At 63.2% G+C, this 20,939-nt stretch overlaps 2 protein-coding genes across 3 annotated transcripts; one reads left to right on the top strand and one right to left on the bottom strand.

Moving 5' to 3' along the window:
- Positions 1-4,783: 4,783 nt before the first annotated feature.
- PDYN (prodynorphin) lies at positions 4,784-5,749 on the top strand. The gene is made up of 2 exons (XM_054173677.1): positions 4,784-4,948; positions 5,183-5,749. Exons 1-2 carry the CDS (start codon positions 4,820-4,822, stop codon positions 5,747-5,749), a joined length of 696 nt encoding a protein of 231 aa, XP_054029652.1. The 5' UTR covers positions 4,784-4,819.
- Positions 5,750-8,000: 2,251 nt separating this feature from the next.
- LOC128898580 (tyrosine-protein phosphatase non-receptor type substrate 1-like) lies at positions 8,001-19,445 on the bottom strand. Of its 2 annotated transcripts, XM_054173625.1 has the most exons (10): positions 19,398-19,445; positions 18,860-18,953; positions 13,072-13,428; positions 12,526-12,840; positions 11,821-12,168; positions 11,041-11,142; positions 10,211-10,235; positions 9,815-9,854; positions 8,082-8,973; positions 8,001-8,014 (listed from the first exon to the last, which is right to left on the bottom strand). In XM_054173625.1, the coding sequence occupies exons 2-9, from the start codon at positions 18,939-18,941 to the stop codon at positions 8,719-8,721; spliced, it is 1,524 nt and encodes a 507-aa protein (XP_054029600.1). In that variant the 5' UTR covers positions 18,942-18,953; positions 19,398-19,445; the 3' UTR covers positions 8,001-8,014; positions 8,082-8,718. The 2 variants fall into 2 exon arrangements, with proteins under 2 accessions (XP_054029600.1, XP_054029601.1); XM_054173626.1 differs by lacking the exon at positions 19,398-19,445 and having other exon boundaries at positions 10,211-10,232; positions 18,860-19,058.
- Between the last annotated feature and the right edge of the window lie 1,494 nt (positions 19,446-20,939).

The raw sequence follows: 20,939 nt of genomic DNA, 5'->3' as shown, positions 1-20,939 counted from the left end.
GCCTTGAGAGGTTGAGCAGGGCTTGAGGGACAGACCTCATGGCTTTGGTGGGGCTGGTTGAGCGAAATCATGATTTGGGGGGAAGAAATGCTTCTCCCCGATGTGTCTGCGATGCCCTCAGGACCGCTAGCCCTGCCAGCAAGGGTTAAACGTGCCGGGGGTATGCCCCCAGCCCCTGGCTGAGGGTCCCCGTGCTGGTTCGCAGCGGCGTTTTGTTCTCGTGGCTTTGTTGTGAGCCCGCACAGCCCAGCAGGCTGCAGTGAGGGGAGGGCCCTGGCTGCCCTGCCTCCCCCCCCGCCCCCTCCCCCGAGCCTGAGCTTTGTCGTCCTTCATCACAGCACTGCTGCCCTGCTGCCTCCCGGGATGGGCCCTGCAGGGGACAGCTCCTTTAGCCCGAGGGAGATGCAGGCTGCTCTGCCCTTGCCTTGTCCCCATCCCTGTGCCCTGCCCCCTAAGTCCCTCCGTGCTGGGTCCAGGTGATCTCAAATCTACCTCCAAGCAAAAGCTGTGGGGTCCTACCTTGCTTTCTGGGGACCAGAGCCTGGCACCCCAAACATGGATCTAGTGGAGGTGACCACCAGCCTTGGGCATGAGGTCTCACGGGCACTGAACTGCTTGCCCGGCCATTACCACTGGCTGCCCAGCAGAGGGTCCTGGCCATGCTGGTGGCCCCCACACCCCTCGCTGGTGCCAGGAGGGCTGAGCAGGGGGCACCAGGTCCAGCAGCTGGTGTTGGAGCCGGGGAGAAAGGCAGGTTGCTGGGAAACATCCCTCTTGAGCTCCGATAAAAATAGCTCCATCTTCAAGGCGAGAGGACCGGCTGCGCTGCCGGCACCGGCGCTGTGCCTGCACCCGCCCGGTGCTGCCACCGGGGACAGGCTGCTCTGGCCCGGCAGGGGCTGCGGCCCCCACCCCCTGGCCCTGCACCTCCCTGGTGACACAGTGCAGGAGGACAGTGGAGGGTGGGCTCCGGGAATGCTCTGGTGTTGCCCATCTCTGTCCTCCTTCACCCCCAAACCGGGATCAGAAGTGTGTGGACATGAATTAGGGTTGAGCAGGGAAGGTGTGGGGGCTTCCCTGTGCCCCCCCCCGCCTGCCCCACTCCCTCCTTTTCCCCTGCCCCTCTGTCTCATTTCTTTGGGTTTATCCTCAGGGAAAGGGGGTGGAGGGAAAATCAGTGGGGCTGAGCCCAGTGGGTGCAGATGTTGGGGGCTTCCCTGTCAGGGTTTTACTGCCCCTCCACAGCCAGGCTGTGTGGGCCAGGGGGGAGCAGCCTGCCCTGGGGTGTGCAGCCCCCCTGGCCCTCCCCAGCAGCCTTGGAGGGGTCACTCCTCTCCACGGCACCACCACGAGCACTGTGCCTGTCCCCAGCGTGGGCAGCAGGGTGTAGGGGGGGGTAGGACTTCACCCCCTCCCTCCTCCTTGGCCAGGCTTTGAATATGGTGCTCAGGGGGATTCACACCCCCAGCAGCCTGGTGGGGGAGAGAGAGGGGGACACACATGGACCCCAATCCCAGTCCCCTGCCACTCCTCCAGTTTGGGGCAGGAGTTTTGTCCCTGAGGACCAAGGCTGCACCTGATGTGGCTCCCCAAGGGATGCAGGCAGCGGTGGTGCCACGGTGGGACGTGCCCCCCAGTGTCTGGGGTGGTGGGGGGCCGCGGGCAGGCCCCAGCAGAGCGGCCAGGCTGGCTCAGGAGGTGGTGAGGATGCTGCTGGGGCTGATCATTCACAGCTTCCCTCGCCACGATTGGCTCCGCGCAGCCGAACGCAGCTGAGGGCCTCGCAGCAGGAGGAGACTCCGTGGCCATAAAAGCTGGGTGGGAGCTGGCGGGTGCGGAGTCCGACCCCGGGCATCGCCGTGGGGCCACCAACCGGCCTGGCCTCGCCCCCACCATCAATGACCGGCTCAGCCTGACGCCCCCAGGGAGACACCCACCGCGCACGTCCTGACCCGGCGCAGCGGGGGCTTGGTGGCACAGGCAGCAGTGGCAGGTAGGGCTGCTGGGGTCACCATCCCCTGGGCACAGCTGGGGTTTGGCTCCTGCTCGCCAAAGAGTGGCATCTGTGCCGAGGGTGGCTCATGGGTGGGCTTCTGGTGTCGTTCTGGGGGGCTCCTGCCTGGCCACAGGTGCTCCTCTCACCCCTCGAGTGGTTTTGTAGCCCACGAACCACTGTCTAGGGTCTTCCCTGGGGCTCATTTTGACGCTGGTGCCACGTCTGCCAGCCTGACAGCAGAGACTCTTAGGGCTTGGAGGGGCAAAGGGAGTTGGGGGAGAGGATGTTGGGGAGGTTTCTCCCTCCCCCCACTTGGCTCGAGTGGCCACAGGGCTGAAGTTTGCTGTGGTTCTATCCCAAAAGTCGTTGGCTTTGTCAAGAAGCTTTGTCCCAAAGGCACTTCCAGGTCTTTTTCCAAAGTGAGGATAGGAACTGCTGGAAGGTGGCTCCTTCTCCATCAGAATTCCCTGCAGGGTCCCAGTCTGCTTGAGTTGGACCTGTGTGGGAGGAGAGCTCAGCCTGGGAGAGCTCTTCACATCGCTGGCTAGGAAGAGCCTCAGCTTCCTGCTGCCAGGGGCTCGGTCTCTGCTGTCCGGCACACACGGTCCCCATCCCTGTCCCTCCTTGCCTCGCCCAGTCTCTAACTGGTCCAGGGTGCAGCTGGAGGCTTCTCTCAGCAAAGTCAGGGCGCCCAAAACTCAGGTGGAAAGGAGGCAGGGGAGGAGGGGACCCTGCAAATGCCTGGCACAGGTAGGATGTGCGGAGGGTGCCGCAGCAGCCGGGACCCACCGCGGGCATTGCCAGATGCTGCCGCGATCCTGCCGAGGAATTTCTGCCGGAGGGATGGATCCAGAGCCTCGGGGCTGCTCCAGGTAACGCAGGACCCAGCTCTGGTGCTGCTTTTCTCCTCCTCCTTCCCCCTGTGTGCTTCTCCTTCTCGTTTTTGTCTAAGCCTTTTGTTTTCCTCCCCTTTTGCCGCCCCAGTTTCGCCAGCTCCCCTCTGCCAGCGGCAGGACTGGCACTGCCTGGACAAGGTGCACTTGCAGCGGGGTGTCCCAGGGCGCAGAGGCACGGAGGGCTCTTAGCCTTGCTTGTGCCCCGAGAGCTGCAGCTCTCCTGAAGTCCTCCAGCGGGGCTGGGTGCCGGGTGCCAGGGACGGGACACGTTCAAAATGCCAGGGCACAGGGCTGTGTAGTGCCAGTCTATGCCAGCACGGTCCCTGCATGCTGCTCTGGCGACATCCATGGGGCTGCTGGCAGCAAGAGAAGCGCGGCAGGGACAACGGATGGGAAGTAGAGGGAGAAAGAGGCGGAGGGGAAGGTTCCCAGTGGGGCTACTGGGAGGCAGCTGGTGCTCGTTCCTGCGAGTTTCCTTCCCCCTGGCGCTGCTGCTGGCACTCACCTGCGCAGCTGGCGAGTCCTCGGAGCTGTCCTGGCGACACCGAGGCGATGAGGCGGCAGCAAGGACTGGCCGAGGTCTCGCCATGCCCGCCCTGGGCACTGCCCGGTTGCCGGGGCGGGTCGAGGGGGTGCTGCCTGGTGCGCGGTGCCAGGCGAGGAATGCAGACGCAGCTTGGCAGACGGTGGTGCAGATAATTCAAATTAAACTTTAATCTAGCGTGAATTAATACCGGGGCATTAACATTTCCTCATCAGCAGCAATTACAGTGCATTAGCAGATCCTGCAGGAGAAGACAATAGTCTCTAAAATGCGTCATTAACGTGTAACAGATCCCTCTGGGTCATGCCTCCCCACCTCACATACGAGCAGCCAAGGAGGCAGGCGGGTGCCCCCTGCCAGCTCACCCCTCCGGGGCTCGGCTCTGGCTCCCAGGGCCAGCGTGGTTCAGGTGGCACCGCGATCCCGCGGGCATCGCAGCTGGGGACAGTTGCAGCCCCTTCTCGCCTCACCTGGGGGGTTCTGGAGTGGCTCAGCCCCTCCCTGGCATCGTCCTCGGAGGTGAGAGGCTCTGGCACAGCTCCTGGCAGGCTGAAGCACGGTGACCATGGCTTGCAGGTAGGTTTGGACCTGAAATCCAGCTTCTTCTGTGGGCACTGCAGCAGGGGACAGCAGCAACCCCTCCAACCTCACCTGGGGGGTTGTGGAACGGCTCAGCCTGTCTTCCAGCCATTGCATGGCACGTTCAGCCCTCCCTGGCATCATCCTCGGAGGTGAGAGGCTCTGGCACAGCCCCTGGCAGGCTGAAGGGTGGTGGCCATGGCTTGCAGGTGGCCTTGGACCTGAAATCCTCCATTCTCCTGCTCCACCAGCCCAGCAGCCATGGCAGGTGGGATGGAGGGGAGCTGGAGTGCAGCAGAGTGGGCTGAGTCCACACCAGGTGATGGCAGCTCCCCCATCCCCTTCCTCCCAGGGCTTCTCTTCCCCAGGGCCAAGGGGGAGAGCTGGTGAATCATCCCTGTGGCACCACACAGCCAGCACAGCGCTGCAGGGAGCTCCAGGCTGGAGAGAAAAAGGGGGTGGAGAGATGGGATGGGATGGGGGTCCCCACCTTGGAGGCCCTAGGAGCCTGGCCTCAGGACTTGTGCCAAGGAGCAGGCTGCAGCCAGGGTAAGGGATTGCAGTGTCCCCACCAGTCACTCCTGTGCCCTTCCCTCCCTGCATGGCACCCAGGAGCAGCAGGCACAGGTAGGAGGTCAGCTGCATGGGCACAGGTCCTGGCAGAAGCAGCCAGGCAGGTGGAAACAGTTGGTGCCCCTCACCGAGGGTGCCCACGGGGTGAGGATGGACTCCCTGGGGCTGGCACAGGGTGGGTGACAGGTTCTGTGCTGTCTCACCGTCCCCAGGCAGTGGCTGCAGGGCGAGATGGCTCGGCAGGCGCTGGCACTGGCACTTTGCCTCTCTCTGGCCGTGATGGCATCCACTGACTGCGTGACCCAGTGCTCCCTCTGCGTGGCACAGACACCCACCCCCGAGACCAGCAGCTGGCCCCTGGTGAGTGCCGGGGGCGTTGGCAGTGGGTCCATCACGGGTGCCAGTGCATGTTTGGCTGAGCTGGGGGGTGGTCGTGGGCACCCCACGGTGCTGGAGATGCCCAAGCTTTGTCTCCTTGCTGAGCTTGGCAGCTTGGTGGGCACAGGTTCCCGGGGTCTGGGGCGGGAGGAAGGCAGAGGGCTCACCTCAAGCAGCGGGGTGATGCCAGCGGGCACCCTGGCTGCCGTCTTGCAGATGTGCCTGCGGGAATGCCAGGGCTCCTCACCGCCCGGGCCCGAGTGGGAGACCTGCAGGAAGGCACTGGCGCTGCTGGCCCCGCTGGTGGCCCTGGCCGAAGGGACAGAGCCGGCCCCTCGGGAGGCGGAGGAGGAGAAGGCAGAGTCGGAGCTGGGCGCCGGAGGGCTGGCTCCGCTGCCGGCCAAGCGCTACGGAGGCTTCATGAAGAAGATGTCCAAGGGGAAGCTGCTCGCCCTGCTCCGGGAGAACGCCCACACCAAGGGGGGGCTCAGCAAGAAGTTTGGGGGCTTCGGGCGCAAGCCGGGGGAGCGGGCAGCCCCCGAGGACTACCCGGGGCCGGAGCCGGCAGGAGATGGAGCCGAGGAGCCCACGGGTGGCGGGGCCGGGGGGCAGGAGCTGGCCGAGCTGCACAAGCGCTACGGGGGCTTCATGCGCCGCATCCGGCCCAAGCTCAAGTGGGACAATCAGAAGCGCTACGGAGGCTTCCTGCGGCGCCAGTTCAAGGTGACCACACGCTCGGACGAGGACCCCAGCGCCTACTCAGGGGAGGTCTTGGACCTATAGAGCCAGGCGTGGGATGGGCAACACCAGGCTCCCCACGCCGCTGTCACCCCCAGCCCCATTCCCTGCCCAGCCCGGTGCCACCCCTGCCTCACCTCCCCGGGGGACCACAGGTCCCCATCCCCAGCTGCCCCTCTCTGGCTCACCTGCCCATCCCTTAGGGACCTCGTGCATCAAAGGGACAGTGCCACCCCCCCCAGCTTCTGGTGGGGGGGCTGCAAGTCCAGCCCCACGGCTCCTGGGGGCAAACGGAGGAGGGGAACACGGAGCCTCCCCCCGCCCGCAGCTGCGGGAGTGCGGCAGGGCCGGGAAGCCATCGCAGCTGGTGCACTGCTCTCTGAGCACTGGGAAGGGTGAGCTGGGGCGGGATCGGGCCCTCGGGGCTGGTAGATGGCTCAGGCAGCCATGGGGAGGGGTGACAGGGCAGGGCTGGCACTGCAGCACTGTCACCAGAGCAGGCAGCTCAGCACCACCCTGATGCCATTCCTCATGTCCCACCCATCCCAGCACCCACCTGGTGCCCGTGGGCTTTCCCCCTCTGAAAAGGACCCCAGAGCAGGATCAGACCCATGCCCTGGACCCTGCTTCCCCTGCAGACAATAAAAGGCAGATGCCAATGAATCTGTGCCAGGTGCTGTGCATCTTCCATGGGGCAAACCCTGTGCCATGGGTGCCAAGGGAGATGTGGCACCCCAGGGACCCCTCCACTGCCAAGCAAAGGGCAGGGCAGGGCAGGGCTGTTCAGCCTGACCTGGCTGCAGCTCAGGTGCTGGCTGGGGATCCCCAGCAGCACCCAGTGGAAGTTACCTCAGGAATTGTGGCAGAGGGGAAGGGGCATCCCTGCCAAGGGCAGTGCCCACACTGTCCCCTTCCCACTTTGAGGATGCTGCCAAGCTAGCAGCAGCAGCTTGGTGCTGAGTGAAGCCCAGGCTGGCAGCAAGGTCCCTCCTGAACTTAACAGCATCATCCTCCATGGGGTTTGGCACCAGGGGAAGCCTCCTGGCCCTGGTGGCACACAGTGTCAGCCACAGCTGAGCCACCAGCTCCAGGGTGAGCAGGAGGGGACATCACTGAAGAGCACTGGCACACTCAGCTCACCCCTGGCACACCAGTGCCCATTTGGCCACCCCTGGGCTGCTCCTAAAGCTAGACTAGGGCTGTCTGGGGACAGCTGGCCAGACCCTGTCCCCTCCCTCATCTACCCCAAGAGATGCAGCAGCACAGCCCCCAGCCGGGCTCAGCCTCCTGCTGCCTTCCTCTTCCTCTTCCCTCTCTGCAGAGCTGTGCAGGATGAGGCCCTGCACGGAGGAGGCAGGCAGGCTCCCAGCCTGCAGGCCCAGGGCAGGTACCCAGGGGCCAGCCCTGAGCATGGGGAGAGGCTGGGGGGGCAGGGGGAGAGGCTGGGGGGGGGGGCAGGGGGAGAGGCTGGGGGGGGGGCAGGGGGAGAGGCTGGGGGGGGGGGGCAGGAGCAGCACAGGACTCTTCACTTTTATTAGAAAAATATCTTGCAAGCAAAAAGAAAAAAAACCAAAACCAAACCAAAAAAGAGAGAGGAATTCTGTACAAGCAGTCACATCCTTCCCCAAGCACCACAGCCCCCCCGACCCCTCCCAGGCAGCCATGGGGGGGCCAGCCTCGTGTAGCCCCTGCTCTTAAGGCCACCTAGGGGCTGTGGGTGCCAGCCCAGGGTGCTGGCCCATGGAGGGGGCACATGGAAGACACTTGGCCCCATGGGGGGTAGGCTGGGGTGGGGATGGGGTAGGGAGGAGCCTGCCTGGCCCCAGGGCAGAGCTTGGGAGGGGGTAGTGGGGAGGGAGGAGGGGGGAGGTTGTGTGAGTCTGTTAAACGCTGCAGGGTTTTTGGGGGGGGTCTAATTCCACACATCTGAGCCTAGTGTTAAGTACACAGCAGCACACCCACGCACGGCACGAAACGCTGGGGCTTGAGCTCTACAAATTAACAGTTAGATGGCAAAGAGTCAAAACACCTCACATGGTACCTGTGGGGAGCTGCCAGCAGGGGGGCCAGGCTGGCAGGGGCACCCCCATGCTTTGTACAAGCCTGGCAAGGGTCCTGGTGCTGGGCAAGGCTGTGCAGAGGAAGATGAGAAGGATGCTCGGTGCTGGAGAGCTCTACCTGGAGTTTCCCAGGGGGGACCACCTGCAGCAGGGTGGCTTGGCTTGGCAGCCTCACCAGCCTCCTGCCTTCACCAGCCTCACCAAACCTTCCACCTCCACCAGCCTCCCACCTCCACCAAGCTCCTCTCACCTTCACCAGCCTCCCACCAAGCCTCCCAGCCTCACCAAGCTCCTCTCACCATCACCACCTTCACCACCTTCACCAGCTTCCCCAGACTCAACCAACTTCCCAGCCTCAGAAAGCTTTCCAGCCTCCCCAAGCTCCTCCCCAGCCTCCTTGGCCTTGGTGTGAGGCTGGGGTGCTGCAGAAGGGACACTTGGGAAGGAGAGGCAGACACCTCTGTCCTGCCTTTAAACCCAGAGTTCATTTTCCAGGCGGCAAAGAGCCCCAGAAGGCAGCGTGGGGACCCTGGCTGGTCCCTGTGGGGTGGGGGCAGCTGCAGGGAGCCGTGTGGGCACGTCCAGGCAGCAGCATCCCGGTGGGGGCCGGCGTGGAGGCACTGTCCTTGTCCCCTCAGCCCAGCTGGAGCTCCCGGAGGAGCTGCTGCAGCGCTGGCTGACCCAGCGGCCCCGGCACGCAGAGGCTGAACGACCTCCATGCCACGAGGGGGGGATCCCAGAGGGACGGAGCTGGCAGCCCCCAGGACCAAACTGACCCCCAGAGCAGGTCTCTGAGGATGGAATCGACCCTCACAGCTCTGAGGGCTCCATCTCCATCCAAAACCCGCGGTCACCACAGCTCATCCTCACATCCCTCTCTGCGCTTCCGAGAGGATCCTCCCGGGGAGGAGCAGGGGCGTGGCGAGGGCGGGGGCCGTGGTCCCTGCAGCCCCCTCACTTCCTGGGGATCTGGACGCTGGCGTACTCGGAGCTGGCCTCCTCGGGGCGCGGGGCCGGGCGCTTGGGCGCCTTGTTGAGGTGCACCATGTCCAGGTCGGCGTAGGTGAGGTTGTCGTCGGCGCCGGGGGCCGGGCTGCCCTGGATGGAGGCGTACTCCGACTGCTGGCTCAGCTCCACCATCCGCCGGATGCTCTTCCTCTCCTTCTCGAAGTTCAGGTCTGCGTAGGTCAGGTTGTTGGGGTCGGATTCCTGCGCGACACAGCGAGAGCTGTTCCTGCGGCGGGGCGGCTGAGGAGCGCCCCCAGCCCAGCCCTGCCTCGCCGAATGGTTTGGGTTGGAAGGGACCTCCCTCGGCTGCTCCTCCCCAGCCCTGCTCCCCAGACCCCTCCCCAGCCCTGCTGCACTTCTCTGGACCTGCTGCAGCCCCTCAGTGTCCTTCTTGGAATGGGGGGCCCAAGACTGAACCCAAACGTCAAGGTGTGGCCTCACCAGTGCCTAGTACAGGGGGACAGCCCCTGCCCTGCTCCTGCTGGCCACACTGTTGCTGATCCAAGCCAGGATCCTGGTGGCCTTCTTGGCCACCTGGGCACACAACTGGCCAGCTGTGAAATGACAGCCCACACTTCACCCCACACTGCATCTTCAATTCCAGCCACCACTGACACTTCCAGGCTTGGGAGCCACCACCCTCATTCAAGAGCCACCACTGCAGCCACCCCATCACCCTGTCCTGGCTGGCATGGGCAGGGCCCAGGCTGGCCAGCGCTGCCCACGCAGGAGCTGGCAGAGGCTGGGTGGGATGGGCAGGCTGCTGCTGATCACGACTCCGCTCCTCACTGCCGCATGAAATGCAAAACAACTCCCCAAATAGCCTGGCTGCCGAGAGCACAGCTGGTTCTCCAGACCTTCGTGGAAGGAGGAGGAGGGGGAGAGAGGACCAAGGCGGCAGAGATGCGGGGAAGCAGCTCCCCAAGCCCCGGGGCAGCGTCTCTTCCCTCTCTTGCCACAGGGGGGAGACACTGAGGCGTTTCCCAGGGCAGCCGCCGCCCTCCGCCGCAGCCAGCCAGAGGCGTCCTGCGCAGCCCCGCACCTGGGTAGTGGCCTCGCTGCTCTTCTCCGGCTCGTGTAACCTGAAAGGGGGAACAGAGCAGGTCAGATGGACCCCTCGCCTCTTCCCTAGTGATGGCGCACAGCTGGAGCCGCCACAAAGCAAGGTCCCTGCAGCAGCACCCAGCAGAAGTCCTCCTTCTCACAGCTGGTCCAGCTGCATCTCTGCAGGTTTGGAGACCAGGCTGCTCCCACCCCACTCATTCAGCCCCACCAAGATGCAAGGGTTTGGGTGGGAGATCACCACGGGGGCAGGATCACAGCTGGGGAGGCTGGCAGGGGCTATGCTCCTGCCCATCCCATTCACAACCCATTGTCTGCAGGTGTCCAGCTCAGTGTGCCCACTGTGACCCAGAGACTGGAAGAGAGCAGCACTCACCTGGCAGATGGGGAGCTTTTACCTGCTGAAAGAGAAGCAGTTTAGAAAAGAAACAGCTCAGGAATTCATGGCAACCTCCCACAACCCACCCTGGCCTTCCCCAGCTCCAGGAGTCCCCAGCCAGAGACTGCTCCAGAGCAGAGGCAGAGCTCTTCCCAGGGAGAAGTGTCTGCAGGTTCACCATGGACTCCCAGACTGGTTGGAGTTGGAAGGGACCTTCCAAGCTCATCCAGTCCAAGCCCCTGCAGTCTCCAGGGACAGCCCCAACCAGAGCAGGCTGATCCCAGCCCCAAACCACCTGAGCTGCAGTGGTGCCAGGCAGGGGGCAGCTCCCAGCTCTCTGGGCAGCCTGGGCCAGGCTCTCCCCACCCTCAGTGGCAAACATTCCTCCCTTCTCTCCTGCCTTTGAGTTCAAACTGTCCCCTCTGGCCCTGTCACTACAGGCCCTGCTTAAAATCTGTCCCCAGCTTTTTTCCATGCATCTTGGAGCTCTGCAAGGCCACCAGGAGGTCTCCCAGGAGGTCTCTTCTCCAGGCTGCACAACCCCAACTCTCTCAGCCTGGCCTCACAGCAGAGGGCTGAGAGCCCTGCCAGCACTGCCGTGGCTCCCTCTGGCCCTGCTCTGACCAGTTCCTATCTCTGCTGAGGACTCCAGAGCTGCCCCAGCACTGCAGGGGGGGATCTCAGCAGAGCAGGGCAGAGAGGCAGAATCCCATGAAAGCATCCAAACACTGATGCTCAAGAGGGAGGAAGAAAGAGCTACCACAGAATCATTAAGGTTGGAAAAGACCTCTAAGGTCATCAAGAGCAACCTTGGTTGTTCTCCTTACCCTTGCTCTGCTTCGTGCGGATGAGGTAGAGGACGGCAGCCACCAGCAGGGCCAGCACCGTGCAGACCACCCCCACCACGCTGTAGATGATGAGCAAATTGCCTGAAACAGGAAGGAAAAGGGTCACCAGGGACCCAAAAGTGTTAGCACCAACGGAGTCCCTGCAGCCCTACAGCTGGGGGTTGGCCTGGTGACAGCTGAAGCAGGACCTCAGCTCAGTACCTGCCAGCATCGCACCCCCCCAGCCCCCAGAACAGAGATTCATTGAACCAGAGGATTCTTTGGCTTGGAAAGGACCTCCAAGAGCGTTGACTCCAACCAGCAGCCCACCACCACCACAGCCATCAGACCATGGCCCCAGGTTTCTTGAGCCCCTTCAGGGATGGGGACTCCACCACCCCCCTGGGCAGCCTGTGCCAGCCCCTGACCACTCCTGCAGCATAATCCCCAACCTAAGCCTCCCCTGGGGCAATTCCAGGCCGTTGCCTCTCCTCCTATCACCTGAGACTAGGGAGCAGAGCCCAAGCCCCACCTGGCTCCAGCCTCCTCTCAGGGAGCTGTAGAGAGCCAGGAGGTCTCCCTCAGCCTCCTTTTCTCCAGGCTGCACACCCCCAGCTCCCTCAGCCGCTCCTCACACCACTTGTGCTCCAGACCAGTCCAGACACAGGAGTTGGTGTCCTTGAACAAGATCCTGGTGGAACTTTGAGCTCTCTCAGGGCGAGGGTGGGGGACAAGCTCCAGCCTTGCCCGCAGGACCCCCTGCCAGCAGGTCTCACTCACCATTCTCTGCTGGGCTGCGCTCACCCAGCCCCTCCTTGGCTGGCACAGCGACCCAGAGGGTGACTGTGCTGCTGATGGGGTCCTGGCCGTCGTGCACCACCCGGCAGGTGAAGGCTGACCCATTCCTGTCCTCCGTGGCCTGCACCTCCACCAGGCTGCTCAGCTGGAACAAGCCCTGCGGAGTCTCCACCGGCCGGGAGGTGTTCTGCAGCGGCAGCTCCCTGCCGCCCTCCAGCCAGCTCAGGGCCAGGTCCCGCGGGTAGAAGCCTTCCACGCGGCAGGAGAGGGTCCAGGTCTTGTTGAGCTCCACGGAGCTGGCCTTGGGCAGCAGGCGAACGCTGGGGGCCACTGGGGAGAGAAGAGGCTCCTGGGGTGGCCCAGCTCTGCAGCCTGCCCTGGCCCCATCCCAGCACCCCCAGCCCTGGGCTGTGCCCCCAGCCCTCTGCCCTGTCCCCATCCCAGCACCCCCAGCCCTGGGCTGTGCCCCCAGCCCTCTGCCCTGTCCCCATCCCAGCACCCCCAGCCCTGGGCTGTGCCCCCAGCCCCCTGCCCTGTCCCCATCCCAGCACCCCCAGCCCTGGGCTGTGCCCCCAGCCCTCTGCCCTGGCCCCATCCCAGCACCCCCAGCCCTGGGCTGTGCCCCCAGCCCTCTGCCCTGTCCCCATCCCAGCACCCCCAGCCCTGGGCTGTGCCCCCAGCCCTCACCTCGCAGGGCTTCCCTCAGCTGGTAGGTGCCCCTCAGGGGGGCTGGCAGCGTTGGGTGCTGCACCTCACAGGCCAGCTGGGAGCGGACGTCCTGCGGCTCCAGCGCCAAGGTCACTGTGCTGGACATGGTGTAGGAGGAGTTGCTGTGCCCAGGCCTGACCCGGGGCTGCTGAGCCGAGATGGGAGCCTTGTTCTTGAGCCACCTCACGCTGATGTCTTTGGGGAAGAAGCCTCCAGTCTCACAGGTGAAGGACACTGATGCCCCTGTGCCTGCCCTGCGCCCGGGCCCGGACACGACTGGCTGCCTGGGTCTGGCTGGGAGGGGAAGCACAGAGACATCAGACCAGGCTCTGCCACTCCTGCCCAGCCCTGGGGCTGCAGGGAGTGGGTAACCCCCCCGGGCAATGGATGTGCCCACAGACGGCCCAGGGGACCCTCTCCCAAGCCCCTTCCCCATCCTCACTCACCCAAAGCAGAGCCCCCCGGGCTGGGCCGTTCCTGGTGGGGCTGGTTCCCACCAGGAGCTGTTCTGCTAGCCCCACTCACCCTGCACAGACACCACTGTGCCCTGCCCGTGCTGGAACACCTGCGGAGCAGCACCTGGGCGCCCACTTCTCGTGAACTTCACACAGTAGTAGGTGCCAGCGTCCTCGGGCTGAACATCCCTGATCTGGATGCTGAAGTCCTCGTTGGATCCACCCTCCACCCTGGTCACACGGGGGCTGGAGCTGGTCTGAACATAAATGGTCTTGTTCTCACTGCCCCAGCCCTTCAGCCACTCCACAGGGCCAGGGGGACCCACTCCAGAGATGGTGCAGCTCAGGGTGATTGTCTGCCCTGCCATCGCCAAGAGCTGCTCCTGGGGCTGCTGCACCCTGGAAGTCCCACTCTGGGCACCCACACCTGGAACAAAAAACCAGAGTGAGCCTCACCTGGCCACACACCCAGCCAGGTCCACCCCACGGCCTTCCTGACCATGGCACAGGCTGAGCACACAGCTCTGGTGAGCCAGGACCATGGGCACTGGGGCTGTGCCAGCACCAGGGTGCCCAGGGCACAGACTGTGGTCATGGCAGCAGGCACAGACCATGGGTGTGAGCAGTGCAGCTGGCTGGGGCTTTGTCAGATGCCCACTCCTCGTGGTCTGTGCACAGCTAAGCCACATCCTGCTGCCTGCACGCTCGGCTGGGAGCAAAGCAGGGCACCAAGCCCTGGCACCCCGGACAGCAGCAGCCCTGGCACCACATTCCCTGCCCTGAGCCTGCCCCATTTCTGCAGCAAATCCAAGCCCTGCCTCATTCCAGCAGCTGCTTTGGGTGAGTGAGGATGGGGAAGGTGACCTGGTGCCAGTCAGGAAGATGCCATCCCTGCTCATCACCCCTGGAGCAGAGCTGTCCCCTTCAAAGCACCTCAGGGATGAGGCTCCCTCACCCAGCTGACCACTTTGCACCTGGGAATCCCTGAATCCCAGCTTGGTGGTGGTTGGAAGGGACCTCTGGAGCTCATCCAGTGCAACCCCCTGCTCCAGCAGGGCTCCCACAGCAGCTTGCCAGGGAGCACAATGCCCAGGGGGGTTGGAAGCTCTGCACAGGAGACTCCACAACCTCTCTGGGCAGCCTGCTCCAGGGCTCTGCAGCCTCACACCAAACAAGTCTGAAACATCATGGGAGAAGCACTTCAGTCCTGCTGCTGACACCAGGGGCCAGGCACTGCTGCAAGCCTGGAGCTTGCACCCAGAGCTGGTGTGGTGGTCATGCAGAGTCAGGTTTGAGCTGCAGCTGAATGGCAGTGGGAGCACCTGGATCAGCATCCTGGTGCAGTAGGAGCTGCATCAGCACAGCCTTGCTACCTGGAGGGCTGCAGCTGCCTCCCTCCTCTCTCACACCAGAACCCCAAGCAGTGTCTCTTCAGTAGCCCCACAGCCATCCCTAGAATGAGGCAAAGTCTTTGGCTGGATGGTCCCCAAGAGGACTGCTGTAGGACAAACTGCTCTGACCCCTCCAGCCAGGGCTGGCTCCAACAGAGCCTGGAGAGGATTCTTGGCAGCTGCTAATCCCTTCTGCCTTCCAGCAGGATTCAGTGTCCCCACAGATGCTCTCACTGCCTGTGCCCCTGCTCCATGGCCAGAGTCACCAGCAGCAGAGCTTCTCCAGACTCTCCAGTTACAGCCTTCTGGCCCAGTGCAGGAGTCTGCTACATCCCCAGCAGGAGCTGGCTGCTTCCAGTTGAAATCTTCCCCCTTGGCCTTCCCCTCCAAAGCCACATCAAGGAGAACTTGCCACCAAACCAAGTCTGTCCCACGAGAGAAGGCGAGAGCAGAAGGATGGAAGCCTTTTGTGTCACCTCTCAATGCACCTTGCAGGCTGAGCCCTGGCCTGGTGCCTGAGCAGCAGCAGCAGCCTGGCTGCCTGCACGGGGAGCCTGTGTGTCCTGCACCCAGAGCTTGAGGAGCAGCCCTGGCCCCCAGCTGCTGCTGGGGTGTCTCCAGAGCTTCTCCATCACCTGCTGCCCCCAGGCCTTCCACAAGAAGTGATTGAGAAACTCATAGAGGAAGTCTGAAGGCACAGAAGCAGCACCTGCCTCTCAGCCTCTGCCTCTCAGCCTCTGCCTCTCAGCCTCTGCAAGGGGACTGGGCTGCTCTGGGCACAGGGACTGGCACCCCTCAGCCACCAGCACCACTGACCCCCTCCCCCAGACCCTTTGCACACTGTCTGTACCCTCCTGGTAGTTGCTCCTCCACCAAGGTGGGCAAATGAAGCCTGTGTTGTCTCATTGCTCCTGGGCAAGGGCTATGAGCCCTGTCCCATGGGAAGAGGGGGGCCAGGGCCCCTTCCCACCACAGGGACTCGGTGCCTCGTGTCACCCACTGCTCCTCTCTGCAGTCCTGGGTAAGAGCTGTGGGGTGGTGATCCCCTGTGTCCCCTCAGGGGCTCCCTGGGCTCAGAGGAGCCCAGGCAAGCTTGCAGTGAGCTGAGAACTTTCTCTTCATCTTCTCCATCTGCCCATCTCCCCGTGAGGCATGCTTGCTGGAGGGGAGAGCGCCTGGGGAATCATGGAACTGTGTAGGAGAAGACCTTGAAGATCATCAAGTCCAAGCCTTAGCCCAGCACTGCCAGGGCACCACCAAACCATGGCCCTCAGCATCACATCCCCACAGCTTTCAAACCCCTCCAGGGATGGGGACTCTACCAGTGCCCTGGGCAGCTCATTCCAGTGGCCAAATAGCTAGGCTGCACCCAGCAGCCCTGCTCCAGGACCGACCTGACCCAAAGCATGCTCAGAAACACCTCAAACTCCAGCAGCAGCACTCAGAGCAGAGCCAAGCCCCCATCCCCCTGCCATAGGAAAACACAAAGGGGAAGTTGAGAGAAAGCCCCAGACTGTGCAAGTCAGAAAATGCAAAGTTTCCCCTGAAGCTCCTCTCCTCCCTTCCCCCTGAAGGCAGCTTCTCCTCACACCCAGCAGAAAATGTCTCTCTCCTCCTTCCCCTTTCTGGGTGTGAGCCCTGGGCAGCCTGGCAAGCCCCCTCCCAGCAGAGCCCAGCACACCATTTGTGCTCCAGCAGCAGGATGCCTCCACGCTGCAGACACATGGGGGACACACACACCACGATTTCTCACCACTCCAAACCTGCTTCCCACCTCCACAGTGCCACCCTGTTTTTCTCTGCAGGCTGCCTGGAGAGGGAGCAGAATCCTTTGGCCAGCAAGATCAAGGGGAGCTGAGGTGCTCTGAGCCTGTAATCTGCTCTGTCCTACACTCCAGATTTAGCAAAGGGGTTTAGAGCCCTGAAGGAAATCATCACCTGACAGCTCCCACGTAGGTAGGAGCACCCCTGCCACGCAGCCCCAGAGCGCTCCCAGCCTGCAGGAGAGGCTTGAGCAGGGCTGCTGTGCCGTGCCTGGCCTGGCTGAGCTCCTCTCCTGCTATTCCCTTGAAGCTGGGAGCAGAACAGTCCCCATCCCTCCCCCTGTGCAGCAGGTTTCCCATCTCAGTGACACCTTTTTTTTCCCTTCCCCACCCTGTACTCCATCGTTTGAAGTATTTGATGCCGAACAGATTGCAGGAGGCCTGGGTTTAATTCAGGAGAGGCTGCTTGGATGCTGCCTGATAAAAATAGACCTCTTTTTTTTTTCCTGTCTCCTCTCCCCTCCCCTCTCTCCTTCCCAAGGAGCCAAGTAGGGAGCTCAGGGAAGGCCCTGGTGCTCCAGAAGCAACGTGCAGCTGGTGACCGGCATCCAGAGCCCCAGGGTCGCTCGCTGGAGGAATGGGCTGGTGGGCAAGGGAAACCCTAAAATAAGCCAGCTGGAATTTCACCTGCAGCAGGGCTGCCCATGGAGGGGGGAAATAACAGGTGCTGCCTCTAAAACGGGCCTGGAATCTGCATCTGGGGAGAGGGAGAAGAGGAGAGACCCAGGGATAGCTGGGGAGCACGACGCAGGCCCTGGAGCAGCTTGGGGACAGTTATAGCAAAGGCCACGTTTCACATGCATGGCAGCAGAGGAAGCCCCAGCTGGAGGCACCACTTGTGAGCTGCCCCCTCCACAGCATTAGCAGAAACTCAGTGTGAAAGCCAGAGCCCCCAGACCAAAGAGATTTCCCCCTGAGAGGCTCTGGGAAGTGCAGCTGAACGCTCCCCCCGGGCACGGAAGGGTTCTGCCCAGCGCAGGTTTTACAACAGGATTTTGCAAGTTGGCTTCCCAGCATCTCCCTCCTCTTTGCCCTACAGGAAGATCTCCTGCAGGACCTTCCCTTTCCCCCCTTGGCTTCTGCAGAAGCAGGAGCTTGGCTCAGCCCTTCTGGAGTTCAAGCTTAGTTTAAGCCTGGGGAGGCTTCACCAGAGGGTCTCCACCACAGGGGAAAGAAAAAGCTCTGCAAGCCTGCACCTGAAATCAGGGACACAAACCACCTCCCAACCCAGGGATGGTCCTTTTCCCATGGCTGGCTTGGGAAAAGCCTGGCTCTTACTCCCAGGCCATGCTTAATGAAGCTCAAGAGCTCTGCTGAAGCCATTCTCCCGGGGCAGGAAATCGCAGCGGCTCCCCGAGAAGCTGCGCTCGCCGCCAAAGCCTTCTTGGCTTGCAGCAGCCTGGAGTTTGCAAGCTTGGGGCCAACACTTCTCAGTTGTTATCAGGCAACTCAAAGCAAGGAGTGGTTGTGCTGAAAGCATTTGCTTTCTGCTCAAGTTTGCACCCAGCTCTCTGCTCCAGCAGAGATCTGATGGTAAATACCTGCGGTGGGCCTGGAAGAGAGCAGCTTCTGCCCACCGTGGGGTGGGAGCCTGGGCTGGGCTGCTGGCAGAGGGATCCAGCTGGCAGGTCTGGAAATTGGAGGTGCCAGGCAAAAAACCAAACAACCAAACTCAACAGCAAGATGCTCCTGGTGGTTCATTGCTGTTGACCCAAGAAGTTCACACCAAAAAAACCCCACCCCAACCTGGGTAGGGGGCAGGGAGGAGAGAGATCCCTTGGCCATCTCCCCCGAGGTGAGCAGCACTGAAATGAAACATCCTAGAAAGGAGACATCCTTGAAAGCAGCAACCACCACCAAAGGGCTTTGTTCCTGGTGGGGTGAGAAACTCCCCACTGCTGGTGAGGGAAGGGAAACAGGCAGGGAGCAGCTCGTGTGCTCTGCTCAGCCCTCCTCAGGCTGCAGCTTTGCCGGGGGACCAGCAGAGCCCCACGCCCCGGGGGAGGCCTGGGGGTACCCCGGGAAGGGGCTGGGGGCCAGGTGACCCAGGGCTGGGTGGTGCAGTCCCAGCACTCTGCTGCTCAACAGTTGGGCAGAGCAGCAAGAGCTGCGTTCCAGCGGGGGGCAAAGCTGGGGGGGAGCAACAGAACCAAGCTGTGGGCAGAGCAAGCAGGCAGCCCCTGCTGCAACCTCCCTGCCAGGCTGCCTTCATCCACTTCCACCATCCCTCCTCCCCATCTCCAGGCAGCCCCTGAGTGGGAATTTGGGCTGCTTGCTGGGATCTGCCTCCTGCATAGCTGGCAGGGGCTGGAGAACAACATGCCTCTTCATGTCACTGCCTATTTCCCTCCTTTTTGTGGCTGGAAAGGGGGGGAAACGTCTGCCTGGAAGTTCGCTTCTCGAGCAGAAAGCCTGCAGGAACCCCCCGCTGGCTGCCATCACCACGGACTAGGTCATCTCCTCCAGAGGTCAAAGCAGCGGCGCGCAGCGAGGCGGCGCCGGGGACGGGAGGTGTGCGGTGGTGGGCAGCGGGCAGCGAGGATGAGGATGGAGGGGGGGAAGGGGGGGGAGAAGAAGCCAAAATACAACAACGGGAGAGCAGGGTGGGAAAGGAGGGGAGCCGGGGAGGGGGACCACAGCTTACCTGGCCAGCTGGGCAGGGAGAGCAGCAGCAGGCAGGTCAGCGGCCAGGAGAGAGGACGAGGGCCGCGGGCAGGAGGCTCCATCCTCGGCTGGAGCTGAGGAGCAGAGATGGAAGCGGCTTGAGGGCAGCTCCGGCTGCGGGTTTGGTGGTGTCGGAGGAGAAAAGGAAAAAAGAGGGAAAAAAAAAAAGAGGGGGTGGAAAAAAAAAAAAAAAAGGCAAAGCCGAAAGAGCGAGAAAAGCAGAATCGCAGCTGGAGAGAAGGAAATCGCTGTGCTCAGCCCCAAAATGAGGAAGGGCTGCGCTGGGCTCCCTCCTCCTCCTCCTCCCCGGCTGCGGGCAGGGAGCACGCACGCACACGCGGACAGACACACGGACACCCCCGGACGCGGCCCCACCGGGCCGGGGTTTCCACACACACCCCACCCCCCCGCCCCGCACTCCGGCTGCGCTACCGGGGCCCCCCTCCCGGTACCCCCCTCCCGGTACCGAGCAGAGCCGCTCCTGGCCCTCCCCACCCCCCTCCCCGCCGCTGCCGCACCGCCTCCCGCCGCCGTTGCCGTGGTTTCGGGGCGGGAGGAATACCACAACCCCCCCTCGGCCTCCTTCCCCGTTCCCCCGACCCCCCTCTGCTCCGAGCAGCCCCAGTTTAAGGCGGGGGCAAAGCCAGCACCGCCCGGCCCGCAGCGAAGTTGCTGTGGTAAGGTCAGGCCGGTGCGCTGCTGCCTTAAGGTGGGCTGGGGGAGACAGCCCCGGAGGCGAGACATCCCAGGAGGGGGGAGAAGACCCCTCCTAAGGAAAAGAGAAACCCCATCCCCCCCGCAGCCAGTCCCGTGGAGAGCCCCCCGGAGAGGAGAACCCCACACACAGGAGAGGCCCCCACTACGTACCCCTCCCCAGAGAGGAACAGCCCCCCACCCCCCGAGAGAAAACTCCCGTGGAGAGAAGACCTTCCCCTTCAGATAGGAGACCTCCCCAGAGATGAGACACCCCCCCCTCCAGGAGATCCCCTCCCCCAAACCAGTCCTAGGACCCCCCCTCAGGGGCTACTGGTTCCCCTCCTAGGGTGAGGAGGAAGCACTCACAAGCAGACAGGACCCAGGGCTGGGGAGGAGGAGGAAGCAGCTGGAGGATCAGAGGAAGGATGGTTCAGTGGCCCCACTGCTCACTCAGGGCCAAGGGGAGGGTGGCTGGGGTCGGTCTCCCCCCCAGGCTTCTTGTGCCAGGGCAGCCACAGCAGGCAGCCCAGCAGCACTGCACTGGGGCTGGGGGCTCTGTCTAGGGCTGAGATACCTCGGTTGGGGCTGGGGTCCTCATGCTGAAACTGGGGTCCCTGCACTTGGTGCCCTGGGGGGCTGCAAATCCTTGGCACTCCTGATGGTGGCTGTTCTGTGCTCCCTAAGGGGCCATGCAGGGCCAGCAGCTGCCATGGGGCAGCCCCTGGCAAAGGGGCAGGCAGTGTTCTGGGGGTACCACCAGGGCAAGGTAGCTCAGGTCATGAGGGTCAGAGCAAGGAGGGGAGTGTGGTGCAGCAGTGGATGGGAGAGGAGCTGCCTGCACCCCTCTGGGCAAGGGGTGCTGAGGCACAGCCTGGGGACATCATTGCCATGGTGTCCCCTCAGCAGCAACCACGGCAGGGAGAGGCTGAGGACAAGGGAGCTGAGATAGGGCTGAGGGAGGGTGCAGAGGAGGAGGAGGGTGTCTGGACATGAGCAGCCATGGGATTCATGTCCCCACACTGCCCCAACACGAAGTCCTTTCCCCAGGGTGGGCACAAGGCCACATCCACACCATCTGCACCCACTGCAGCTTCTCCCACTCCCTGTGAGCCTCCAGCAAGCCCAGGCCAGGAACCAACTCATTCCCTGTACCCAGCAACGTGGGCACAGCCACCTGCAGCCAGGCACGATGCTGGCATCGCCAGCAGGTCCCAAACCTACCCCAGATCCCCGGTGCCCACCCAGGGACAACCGGGGAGACTCTGCAGACCCTGAGCTGCCAGCACACCCGGCAGCACCCCCCCCCCAGCCACCCCCCAGCCTGCCTAGCTCACACTCAACCTCTCTCCCACTCGGGCCAGACC

Source organism: Dryobates pubescens, chromosome 26, assembly GCF_014839835.1.
Source record: "Dryobates pubescens isolate bDryPub1 chromosome 26, bDryPub1.pri, whole genome shotgun sequence".
Lineage (NCBI taxonomy): Eukaryota > Metazoa > Chordata > Aves > Piciformes > Picidae > Dryobates > Dryobates pubescens.
The sequence above is the reverse complement of the archived record's forward strand: the minus strand, read 5'-3'. Positions and strand labels throughout refer to the sequence as shown.